The sequence below is a fragment of the Castor canadensis genome, chromosome 3 (genome assembly GCF_047511655.1).
Source record: "Castor canadensis chromosome 3, mCasCan1.hap1v2, whole genome shotgun sequence".
Classification (NCBI taxonomy): Eukaryota; Metazoa; Chordata; class Mammalia; order Rodentia; family Castoridae; genus Castor; species Castor canadensis.
This window is the reverse complement of record NC_133388.1, coordinates 129,056,528-129,069,127: the sequence shown is the minus strand read 5'-3', so window position 1 is coordinate 129,069,127 and position 12,600 is coordinate 129,056,528. Positions and strand designations below refer to the sequence as shown.

General features: G+C 37.2%; 1 protein-coding gene across 2 annotated transcripts in view; it reads right to left on the bottom strand.

Moving 5' to 3' along the window:
* Nsmaf (neutral sphingomyelinase activation associated factor) overlaps positions 1–12,600 on the bottom strand; it is a 62,893-nt gene that overhangs the window by 33,695 nt on the left and 16,598 nt on the right. Inside the window, exons 3-10 of one of the 2 annotated variants that reach the window (XM_074068639.1) lie at positions 10,888–10,966; positions 10,727–10,794; positions 10,610–10,646; positions 6,630–6,659; positions 3,022–3,072; positions 1,742–1,813; positions 1,384–1,431; positions 1,225–1,277 (exon numbers count right to left, since the gene is read on the bottom strand). In XM_074068639.1, coding sequence (XP_073924740.1) covers positions 1,225–1,277; positions 1,384–1,431; positions 1,742–1,813; positions 3,022–3,072; positions 6,630–6,659; positions 10,610–10,646; positions 10,727–10,794; positions 10,888–10,966 — 438 coding nt within the window. The remainder of the gene's footprint in view (positions 1–1,224; positions 1,278–1,383; positions 1,432–1,741; positions 1,814–3,021; positions 3,073–6,629; positions 6,660–10,609; positions 10,647–10,726; positions 10,795–10,887; positions 10,967–12,600) is intronic. The other variant, XM_020179804.2, reaches the window with a different exon arrangement.

The following is a 12,600-nucleotide window of genomic DNA, read 5'->3' as shown; positions in this document are numbered from 1 at the left end:
ATAGGAAAGACCTTTAAAGAAAATCATAAAGATTTTAAAGATCTAAATAAGTGGAGAGACTATAAATCTACTGCAATCACAAGCAAAAGTCTAGCAGGCTTTCTCTTATGAGCTGATCCTGAATTTACACAGAAGTGAATAAGACCAAGAACAGTTAGGAAAATAATACGTGGTGGGTAGGATGTGGGGCCCAGCACCACCGGAACGCATTAGTTACCATAAAGCTACAGTAATTAGTACCGGGATATGAGAGGTGAAATATATGCAAACAGCCCAAATCTACAAGATAATAGGATAATATACAAGTATCATTATATTGTATTCTTAATAAAGCCAAGAAAATCAATGAAAAAAAAAAACATTAGAACAACAAGATCATACTCTCTTAGTCCCTATGGGGAGTGACAGGAAAGTATTTCAAGCAATTTGAAGGGTCAAGAAAGTCTTCCTTAAAGAAGTGACAGTTAAAATGAGTTCAATATAGTGAGAGTTAGCCAAATGCAAAAGAGATGGAGGGTGCACGTTCTAAGCAACAGGCAACATGAACAACGGCTCAGAGGTAAGAGGATATGTGGCACAGCAAGAACCGCTCTTCTGCAAGCGGACAGAGCACAGAACTCAAGAGCGCAATCAGTCACTGGGAGCAATAGAAAGAGCTGTCACATGAGAGGTGAGCCCGTGGTGAGGTGTTCACTTATCCTGAGGCAGAAGAGCATCTTGAAGAACTTTCAACAGGCAAGTGAGATGATTAAATAGATCCTTTAGGAAGAACATATTTATAAGGACATTAAGTCCAGAGAGAAGAATAGAAGAGGGAAAACTAAGGTCAGGTAGGTAGACTAAAAGTTGTCATGGTGCTGTAGGTAGGAAGTGATGGTGTTCAGAAATAGGGCAATCACAGTTCAAAGAAGATAAGTGGACGGGCTGGAGAGACAGTAAGTAGTCAGCAGGCCTCCTGAGTGACAGGTGTAGGGTGGAGAACAGTGCTGGAGCATTTCCTAAGACAACATCAGTTTTGGTTCTCTCTCTCTCCCTCCCTCCTTTCCTTTCTCCCTCCTTGTGGTTCTGGGCATTGAACCCAAGTCCTCATGCATGCTAGGAAAGCATTCTACCACTGACCCATGCCCCCCGTTCCACATCACTTTTGCATATGTGGAATGAGGCCTACAGATTAAGATGTCCACTGTTTTCCCAATCAGGAAACAAAAATCTTTAAATATTTACCTGTTTTTGTCAAATGATGTCCTCGCCAAACGTGATTGTAAGATGGCAGTTATCTATGAGAACAGAACCATTTGAAAAGTATTAGATGTAAGTATTTATAAGCAAAATACCAATATAAGTTTATTTACTACCAAAGAAACCAATATTAGAAACACTTACCATGGCAGTTTGGTCACCCAGTTTATCAAGGCAGGAGGCTCTGTGAAGCTGCAATATCAGAAACACAGGCAATTAGCTTTCCTTGCTGATGGTATCAAGTATTTCTTTAGAAGCAATGAAAAACATGGACTATCCTATCACTTAGCAGCAGTCAAGATTACTTCTGATATGTCTATGGCTTCCTCCTAATATATAGTTTTTAAATTCAACATATTCAAGTAAACCTACAACATACTTAGGAAAAAGATTGTGATATGGGTAATAGGAAAATGTGAAATACGAAATTAAAAAAACATTTTTTGCCTCAGTATGCTCTGAGTTCTCCTTTAGTGAATGCCTACGTGAGTCACTAACTTACCTGTAACAGTGTCTCCACAACATCTTCTACTTTCCCTGAAACATCCAATTCAAAGACATATTCCATTTTGCCCTAGCAGAAAGGAGAAGATATGAAAACAACAGAAGAGAAGCATATTTCTTTAAGGTCATCTGCCCGGTACCTGCTAAATCCTGCATTTCTGCCTGGCATCCCCCTGTAAATGAGAGCTCTAAGGAGCACACCTACTGGACTCACTGTAATCTTATGTACTCACTGCCTTAGTCTACTCTTCTTATTCTAATTCTTTAAAGTATAGTGCTAGGGTTTTTATTTTGACACCTTTCTTTTCTTTTAATGTAGGCATTTATCTTTATAAAATTCCCTCCATACTGCTTTTGTTTCCATAAGCTTTGGTATACTGCTTTTGTTTTCAATTATTTTATGATATTATCAATTTTCTCTTCTGGTTTCTTTTTTAATCTACTGGTTGTTTGGAATGTGTTGTCTAATAGACACATATATATCTATGAAGTTTTGAGTTCTAGTTTCATTTCAAAGTGGTCAGAGAAGATACATAATATGATTTCAATCTTCTTTTTTTTGCTTTATTTATTTTCTTTATTGTTTATTCATATATGTATACATTGTTTGGGCCATATATCCCCCTCTGCCCCCCTCACTTAAATTTGTTTTTGTTGGGTTTTTTTTTTGCAGTGCTGGGGTTTGAACTCAGGGCATATACCTTGAGCCACTCCACCAGCACTTTTTTGTAATGGGTTTTTTCGAGATAAGGTCTCGAGAACTATTTGCTTGGGTTGGCTTCAAACCTGATCCACCTGATCTCTGGCTCCTGGGTAGCTAGGATTACAGGTGTGAGCCACCAGTGCCCAGCTCAGTCTTCCTACATTTGTAAAGACTGGCCAATATATTCTCAGTAATACCCAGTATTAATAATGTATAAATATACATTTTCTGATTTCATCTTCTAATCTAATCATGTAAGCTCTTTTCCCTAATAGGCACATTTTTTTCAAGTAAAAAAGTTACTTGAATTCTCTTGGACTAAAGTCTGTAGCTGCCTTGGGTAACTGTATTATAAATGTGTGGTAATAAGCTTTGAGGTACCCAATATTATTACATTTGGCAATACTGGGGTTTGAACTCAGGGCCTCGTGCTTATTAGGCAGGCACCCTACCACTCTTAAGCCACACCCCCAGCCTATTATTATATTTGATTAAAGATATTAATAGAGTCACAAAGTATTATTGCTCAAAATCACTGTATAAATTTCTAGGAATATGTGAAAAGCTTTACTTACCCTTTCTATTTTATATGGTGCAACAATATTATGTTCTTTAATGAAATATACCTAAGAAAGACAAACCATTATTTGTAAAAATAGGAATCAAAATTTTTGCTGTAAAAAGTAAGTATAAATAGGAATTTTATAAATTGTATGTTTTAAATCATTATATATTCTCTATCTGTAAAAATATTTACATTAATATTAATATGGTACTGAAAAGAACATATAATAAATTTAAAATAGAATCATCAAGGCAACAAGATCACAATTATTAGAAAATGAGTATCTAAGCTGTTTTATGAATGTAATCAAGTAGACAGGGGAAGAAAGCTAATCTAAGTGCAACTTTTCTAAGAAATGGGTAAAAGTCACTGTGGAATGAAATACGTTCATTGACATTAAGAAGTATGTCTTCCCTAGAGGTGAGCTAGGCACTTTCACCTGACTAAGTCCTCACACTGATTTTTATTAATAGCTTTGTTGAACAAGCAACATCATCCACCCGGATACTGACCTCCTAATATGAGTACCCTCATCCCTTCCTTTCCTCCTATGACAATAGAGGAACTGCCTGGCGTCTCAAAAACCAGCTGCTCTTCTAGGACCCAGAATAGGAAGCAACCTACTCTCGACCTGTCAGTCCTTCAGTAACTGTGCTCCTAGGATAATATACTGTTCTCTTCCCCACTTTGAATAAATCACAGGTAACTACCCTTTTTGGTCTCATATTCTCCTTTGATCAGTTTCTCTGTTCCATTTTTTGGCAAAGCTCTTTGTAAGAACTACCTGGACCATCTCATGGGCCCATAATGGGTTTTCACCCAAACCTTTTGAAACCACTCCTGCAAAGGTGTGCAAAATCCCTGGGTCACAAATCCAGCAGTCAATTCTGAAGTCTTCCTTGGCTCACCTCCTCAGTCTACAGAAGAGCTGAGGGCTCCTCTAGAAAAGCCTGGCTTCCAGTACATCTATTCTTTCCGTCTGTCTCCCCAGCCTCTAATGCTACAGAGCTTCAGGCCACCCTGTCCACACCTGGCAAAACTTGTCTTGTCCCAGGACTTAAAAATTCTCTGGAAACTTCCGACTCTCCCATTTTATCTGTCTAGCCTCAGTCTCCTCTCTGAAACTCAGACAAATGCATCCTAGTGCCTGCTAGACTTCCCTTGGAGGTCTATAGTGCACCTCACACCTTAAATTCTGAACCAAGCCTACTCCTCTGCAGGTCTCTATTGCAATAAAGGGTATTGCTATTCACCTAGCTGGAGTCTTTCCTGATTGTTCTCTATGCCCTGCAGCTCACCTATCAGGTTTTTCTTCAGAATATATCTGGACAATGACCACCTCTCACCATCCTGATCCAAAACATCTGCATCTAAACACTCCAAGGACTCCTTGCTTCACTCTCAAGGAAGAGTGAACCCTGTGCAGCTTGTTTTCCACCCAGCCTTTTCAAATACATATAAATCAGATCGTGCCCTCTTTCTTCCAGCTCCAGTGACACATCTCTTTGGTCCCAAATTCTCAAACCTCACCATGGCCAGAAACCCTCCATAACATGGTTTCTGCCCCTGCTCCAGACCCTGCTCAAGATGCTTTCCTTGATTCCTAAACCCTAGATATACTGGTACTCCTATGCCATGCCTACTACAGGTCTTCTCCCCCGACTACTCTCTGTGCAGATAACCCACTGCTCAAAATTACATGGCTCACTCCTTTCTGCTTTTGAGTCTCTAGTCAAGTGGTACCTTCTCAGTGAGGCATCCCTGACCACACTGTCTAAAGTATCACAGTAATGTTCCCTATTATTTTATATCCTTTTGTCCTGCTTTCATTTTTTCTGTAACATTTATCACTATGTGACATTGGAGAATTTATTTGATCACTATCTGTCTCCCCTATTGGAAAGCAAAGTTCAAAGAGAGAGGCATTGGGTATCTTTTTCTGGGGTCATGAGTTAAAACTAACACACACACACATACACACACACACACACACACACCCTTGTTATTCTATCAGCAACAAAAACTGTAGAAACAAAACTCTAAATCTAAAGCATTGTATATATTTCTGTGACCTAGAAGTAATTAAAAACACAAAAGTTGCCTGGTTTTTGGGTATGAGGCCCTGGGTTCAAACACCAGTGCTACAAAAAAAATAATAATAAGAATGAAAAGTTGCCTGATTGTATACTTGACACAGGAAGCTTAAACTGATATTTGAAAGAGTATCTTGTGTTTAGGCACCCCTTGCTGTTAGCCTGACTTTCTGTTGGTTTGAGTTTCTTCTACAAACTATAAAAAAGTAGGTAGAAGGAAATGGGGCTTTATTTCTAAGCTCAAAGTTATTAATTTTTTACTAAAATGGATCATTTTATAATGGAAATGCTACTTCAACTGAAAAATTACCTCTTCCATCCAAGATAAGGATGTTTTAGAATAAGGTCATAAAGAGGTAAGATACATAGATATGACAGCACAGGACTAAACAAGAATTATGCATATCAGTGCTCCCTCCCCAGAGTACCTATACCTGTTTTAACCTATGCCAGTTAGACAATATGATGTAGAAGATAGTCCATGAAGTATTTCCTTCTTTAAAATTAATAGAATCACAGAAGATGCTTGTGAAAACTCCCAGCTTTCATAAAATGTGTTTCAAACCACACTAAAAAAGGTCCCATGACCCACTGGGTTCAATGATCCACAGGGTGCTGGGAATACTGCTCATCCTCCCTAACTTGCCTCCTCCAGATGCCCCATGCACTACCTTGTGTAAGGCTTTGAGTGGAGTCTTGAGTATCTTTATTTCCCACAGCTTTTCCTACACTTACTTGATCACAGCATGTTTCTCTGTCCACCTCAATAGTCTAAGGGACTAGAGCTCTGCAGAATCAAAGCAACACAGCTAACTCACCACCTTAAGATGAAGAGGTGAGTGAAAGGCTGGAAGAGATTTACCAAGCTAATGGCCCTCCAAAGCAGGCAGGAGTAGCAATACTTATATCAGACAAAGTACACTTCAAACATACATTAGTCAAACAAGACAAAGAAGGTCACTTCTTACTAATAAAAGGGACAACATATCAAAAGGAAATAACAATCATCAACCTATATGCACACCTTGTCAATGCACCCAATTTCATCAAACATACACTGAAGGACTTAAAAGCACATATAGATTCCAACACAGTGGTACTGAGAGACTTTAATACCCTTCTATCACCAACAGATAGGTCATCCAGAGAAAAAATCAACAAAGAAATTCTAGAACTAAATGACACCATAGATCAAACGGACCTAACTGATGTCTACAAAATATTTCATCCAACAATGGCACAATATACATTCTTCTCAGCAGCCTATAGAACTTTCTCCAAAACAGACCGCATCTTAGGGCACAAAGCAACCCTCAACAAAAGTAAGAAAATTGAAATAACTCCCTGCATACTATCTGATCACAATGCAATAAAACTAGAACTAAAGAACAAAAGCAGCAGCAGAAAATATGCAAACAAATGGAGGTTGAACAACACATTACTCAACAATTACTGGGTCATAAAAGAAGTAAGAAAGGGAATCAAAAAGTTCCTGGAATTAAGTGAAAATGAAAACACAACCTACCAGAACATATAGGACACAGCAAAGGCACTCCTAAAAGGAAAGTTTATAGCCATGAGTGTATATATTAAAAGGACAGAAAGATCTAAAATAAATGACCTAATGCTACGTCTCAAACTCCTGGAAAAACAAGAACAAGCAACACCCAAAATAAGCATAAGGAGAGAAATAATAGAAATAAGGGCCGAAATTAATAAAGTAGAGACCAAAAAAAATACAAAATTGGTTCTTTGAAAAAAATAAGATTGACAAGCTCCTGACAAATGTGACTAAAATGAGGAGGGAAAAGACCCAAATTAGTAAAAAGAGAAACAAAAAAGGGGCGATAACAACAAACACCAAGGAAATCATCAGGGACTACTTTGAGAACCTACACTCAAATAAATTGGAAAATCTTGAAGAAATGGACAAACTTCTAGATGCTTATGACCATACAAAACTGAACCAGGAGAATATTAACCACCTAAACAGATCTATAACACATACTGAAATTGAAGCACCAATAGTCTCCCAAAAAAGAAAAGTCCAGGACCTGAATGACTCTCCACTGAATTCTACAAGACATTTAAAGAAAAACTAATACCAACACTCCTTAAACTTTTTCATGAAATAGAAAGGGAAGAAACACTGCTTAAGTATGAAGTCAGTATAACCCTCAACCCAAAACCAGACAAGAACACATCCAAAAAGGAGAACTACAGGCCAATGTCCTTAATGAACATCGATGCAAAAATCCTCAATGAAATAATGGCAAACTGAATCCAACAACACATCAGAAAGATCATTCACCACAACTAATTCAAATTCATCCCAGTGATGGTTCAACATAAATAAATCAGCACATTAAGAAGCAAATACAAAAACCATTTGATCATCTCAATAAATGCAGAAAAAGCCTTTGACAAGACTCAACACCATTTCATGATAAAAGCTCTAAGAAAACTAGGAACACAAGGAATGTACCACAACATTGTAAAGGCTATATATGACAAACCAATAGCCAACATCATACTTAATGGAGAAAAACTGAAACCATTTCCACTAAAGTCAGGAATGAGACAAGGATGCCCACTCTCCCAACTCCTATTCAACACAGTCCGGAATTCCTAGCCAGAGCAAAAAAGGCAAGAAGAAGAAATAAAAGGAATAGAAATGGGTAAAGAAGTAGTCAAACTATCCCTATTCGCAGATGACATGATCTTATACCTTAAAGACTGGAAAAACTCCACCCAAAAATTCTTATACACCATAAACACCTTCAGCAAAGTAGCAGGATACAAAATCAACCTACAAAAATCAGTAGCCTTTCTATATACCAACAATGAACAGATTGAGAAAGAATATGGGAAAACTACTCCATTTACAACAGCCTCAAAAAAAAAAATCAAATACTTAGGAATAAACTTAACAAAGGATGTGAATGACCTCTACAAGGATAACTACAAACCAGTGAAGACAGAGACTGAGGAAGACTATAGAAGGTGTAAAGATCTCCCATGCTCATGGATTGGCAGAACCAACATAGTAAAAATGCCTATACTACCAAAAGCAATCAACATGTTTAATGCAATTCTCATCAAAATCCCAATGACATTCATCACAGAGACTGAAAAATCTACCCTAAAGTTCATTTGGAAACACAAAAGACCATGAATAGCCAAGGCAATACTGAGCAAAAAGAGCAATGCTGGAGGTATCACAATACCCAACTTCAAACTATACTACAGAGCCATAGCAATAAAAGCAGCATCATACTGTCACAAAAACAGATATGAAGACCAGTGGAACATAGAGGACCTGGATATGAATCCATGCAACTACACTCTCCTAATCTTCAACAAACGTGCCAAAAACTATGATGGAGAAAAGACAGCCTCTTCACAAATGTTGCTGGGAAAAGTGGTTATCTGCCTGCAGAACTGAAACTAGGTCCATCCCTGTACTAGTATCATCTGAAAGTGGATCAAGGACCTTAATATCAGACCCGAAACTCTGAAGTTAGTACAGGGAAGAGCAGGGAATACTCTGGAAGCAAAAGGTATAGGCAAGAACTTCCTCAGTAGAACTCCAGCATCCCAGCAACTTAGATAAAGGTCTGACAAATGGGTCTACATGAAATTTAAAAGTTTCTGCACAACAAAAGAAATGGTCTCTAAATTGAAAAGGCCACCCACAGAATGGGAGAAAATCTTTGCTAACTGTACATCAGACAAGGGACTGACAACCAGAATATATAAGGAACTCAAAAAACTAAACTCCCCAAAAATCAATGAACCAATAAAGAAATAGGCAACTGAACTAAACAGAACTTTTTCAAAGGACGAAGTCCAAATGGGCTAAAAAACACACGAAAAAATGTTCACCATCACTGTCTATAAAGGAATGCAGGTCAAAACCACACTAAGATTTCACCTTACACCTGTTAGAATATCTACCATCAAGAACACCAACAACAAATGTTGGCAAGGATACAGAGGAAAAGGAACCCTAAATACACTGCTTGTAGGATGTAAGCTAGTACAACCACTTTGGAAAACAATGTAGGCGTCTTAAAAAACTAAACATAGATCTGCCATGTGATCCAGCAATACCACTCCTAGGGATATACCCCAAGGAGTATGACTCAGGTTATTACAAAAGCACCTGCACACCCATGTTTATTGCAGCACCATTCACAATAGCCACGCTATGGAAACAGCCAAGATGCCCCACTACTGATAAATGATTTAAGAAAATATGGTACTTATACACAATAGAATTTTATTCAGCCACAAAGAAGAATGAAATTTTGTCATTTACAAGTAAATGGATGGAACTGGAGAACATCATCTTAAGCAAAGCTAGTCAGGTTCACAAGATCAAAAATCACATGTTCTCCCTCATCTGCAGATTACAGACCTAAAACAAATACAGTAATATTATAAGACATGGGCCACACACTAAGGGGAGAACACACATGGAAGGAATAGGGAAAGGGAGGAAAGCCAAAGACTTGAATGTGGTTTATGTGTTCACTGTATAGGAATGAATATAGTAACCTAGCAGAGGCCACTATGAGAAGAGGACTAGGAAGTTGTGACGAGGTCTGGTAGAGATGAACCAATTTGGGTTGTAATACACATTACATGGAATGTAATGCATGGAAACAACACAAAGAATCTCCCTGTATAGATGTCCTTATTCAAACTAGCAAAAACGCCACATTTTCTTACTATCTTTTTTTCTTCAACAAAATCAGAGAACAAGAGGGTAGAACAGATTCTGCCCAGAGGCTGGGGGGTGGGTTTAGGAGGAGAAGGTGGCCCAAATAATGTATACACATGTAAATAAAGGCAAAAATGTTAAAATAAAAAATTTTCTTAAATTAATTAATTAATTAAAAGATGAAGAGGTGAAGACTAGAGCCAAAGAAATTGGTAGATCTCTATGCCCTTCTTATTTGAATTTTTTTTTACAGACTCTGCAGACCAATTAATTATATGACAGGAGTAAAATGATGTTTTAATTTGTCTTTTAATGCTAGTCCTGTGTGCACCAGAACAGTGGATACATAAATGAATATAGAATATATTAGCCCAAGAGTCATAATGATACAAGACTACCTATTCTGAGTCATTGCTGTGTTGTCATGCATTAACCTGAAGTCATTAAGTGGCCTGACACTGGCCTCCCACCTTCTAAATGACTAGAGAGGCCACAGGAAGAACTGCCATCTCTTTGCCTCAACCTCCCACATCATCTGAGCTTTTGATGTCAAAACCACAAGCTACAGACATAGTATACTTACTCAATATTGATGATCTACTTGGGGATCACATCTTTAAAAACATTTACTTCTCAATGATTAAATTTTAAAAGCATTTAAACATGTACTCTAAGGGTCTTCATTTTAGATTTCTACAAGCAAATAATTTCATCATGTGAAAAAATGATAGACACACATAAACATATACAAATGTTCATACAAGTTTGGAGGTGCTTACCTGACTGAAAATGAGTGAAATTCCCCCAGATTTTGCCCTAAAATATAAATAAAAGTCATCAGAGATAGGTAACTTTTTGCATGACATAAAATTAAACAGTTGATAAAAATGACATACTTTGTAAAGTATCTACTGGCTCCATTTTCTCCATGTTTTCCTATTTTTACACAATCTCTCAAAGGAATCTGGATAAAATTGAGGGAGATTGTAACAATTAGCAAAGATAAAATATATACAAAATATGGGAATGCTTCTGTTCACATTTTAAATGTATTTACCTTAATGATGGGATGGGATATTGTATCTGGTTCAAAAATCACTGATTTTGAACATATTTTTAAGGAGCCTCTGATTTTCCTAGGAAATGAAGTAGAAGAGATTAATGAAAATAATAATAGTCACAAAAAAAATCATGCTACATTTTAACTAGAAAGTAGGTTACTAAGGTATCAGTTAATAACAGTTCACAACATGTTTAGAGAAAAGGGTATGACAGGATGGAAACCACTTAACGATTTCCCCTTACCTCCTCTAACCTAGAGGTTAGAGAAATCTGCACAGATTATAATTATAGCTTAATTTGTTGAACACCATCTTGTATGTTCTCTGTTTAGTATTTCACTTAGTCCTCATAACTACTGTACAAGGGAAATCAAGGACCAGTAACATTAATAAATACTGCATTTATCTTGTCTTCGGTAAATTCTATTGACTTTTAATTCTCTGTATCTGAAAGAACTATTTAGAAGTCAATATTAAGCAGATAAATTTGGTTAGGTAAAGGGAATTTTTTTCTTATTTAAAGCCATGGAAAACTTAAGTTTGAATTCAGTGCATAAAATATAATGCTTTTGGCAATAATTTAGAGGTACGGAGGAATTCAGAAAAAAAAAATCTGTTCCACAATAAGAAGCAATTCCAAAGACTATGTGGCTACTACTACCATGCCAAATAAATCAGATATGGACTTTGCCATTTTCATATTTTCCTAGGACATTTATATGTTTTAAGTAAGTTTTGGAAAGAACATACTCAAGCATTTTAGAGGCCGCTGTTAGTCTGAGCTAATACGCTTCACCTGACTGAAGCTAATAAAAATCTACACACTTTGTTTTTTTCTTATCGGTTGGTAACTTTTATCAATGATCAAACCAAGACAATAACTTACTATGTAGTCAGAATGCAGGTTAGGAGATAATGGAATATAGCCATAAAAATTACCTTAAGATAAGTTTCCAAAAGTACATTTCAGAAAGAATTTTAAAGATCTCATGTTCTTTAAAATCACTTCAATACCAGTTAGATTTTGCCTGTAGCCATTTCTTGGTGTCCTAGTAAACTCTGTTACTTTGTCTGTGCCAGAGTTCTCTTGCTTCCCTGCCTTAACTAAAGCAATTACTGCTGGCCCTCCACATGCAAAATCCTACCTCCACAGATTCAGCTAACCTCAGATCAAAAATATTCTGTTTAATAGCCAAGTTATGGAAACAGCCAAGATGCCCCAGCACTGACAAATGGATTAAGAAAATTTGGTATCTATACACAATGGAATTCTATGCAGTCATGAAGAAGAACGAAATGTTATCATTCGCTGGTAAATGGATGGAATTGGAGAACATCATTCTGAGTGAGGTTAGCCTGGCTCAAAAGACCAAAAATCATATGTTCTCCCTCATATGTGGACATTAGATCAAGGGCAAACACAACAAGGGGATTGGACTATGAGCACATGATAAAAGCGAGAGCACACAAGGGAGGGGTGAGGATAGGTAAGACACCTAAAAAACTAGCTAGCATTTGTTGCCCTTAACGCAGAGAAACTAAAGCAGATACCTTAAAAGCAACTGAGGCCAATAGGAAAAGGGGAACAGGTACTAGAGAAAAGGTTAGATCAAAAAGAATTAACCTGGAAGGTAACACCCATGCACAGGAAATCAATGTGAGTCAATGCCCTGTATAGCTATCCTTATCTCAACCAGCAAAAACCCTTG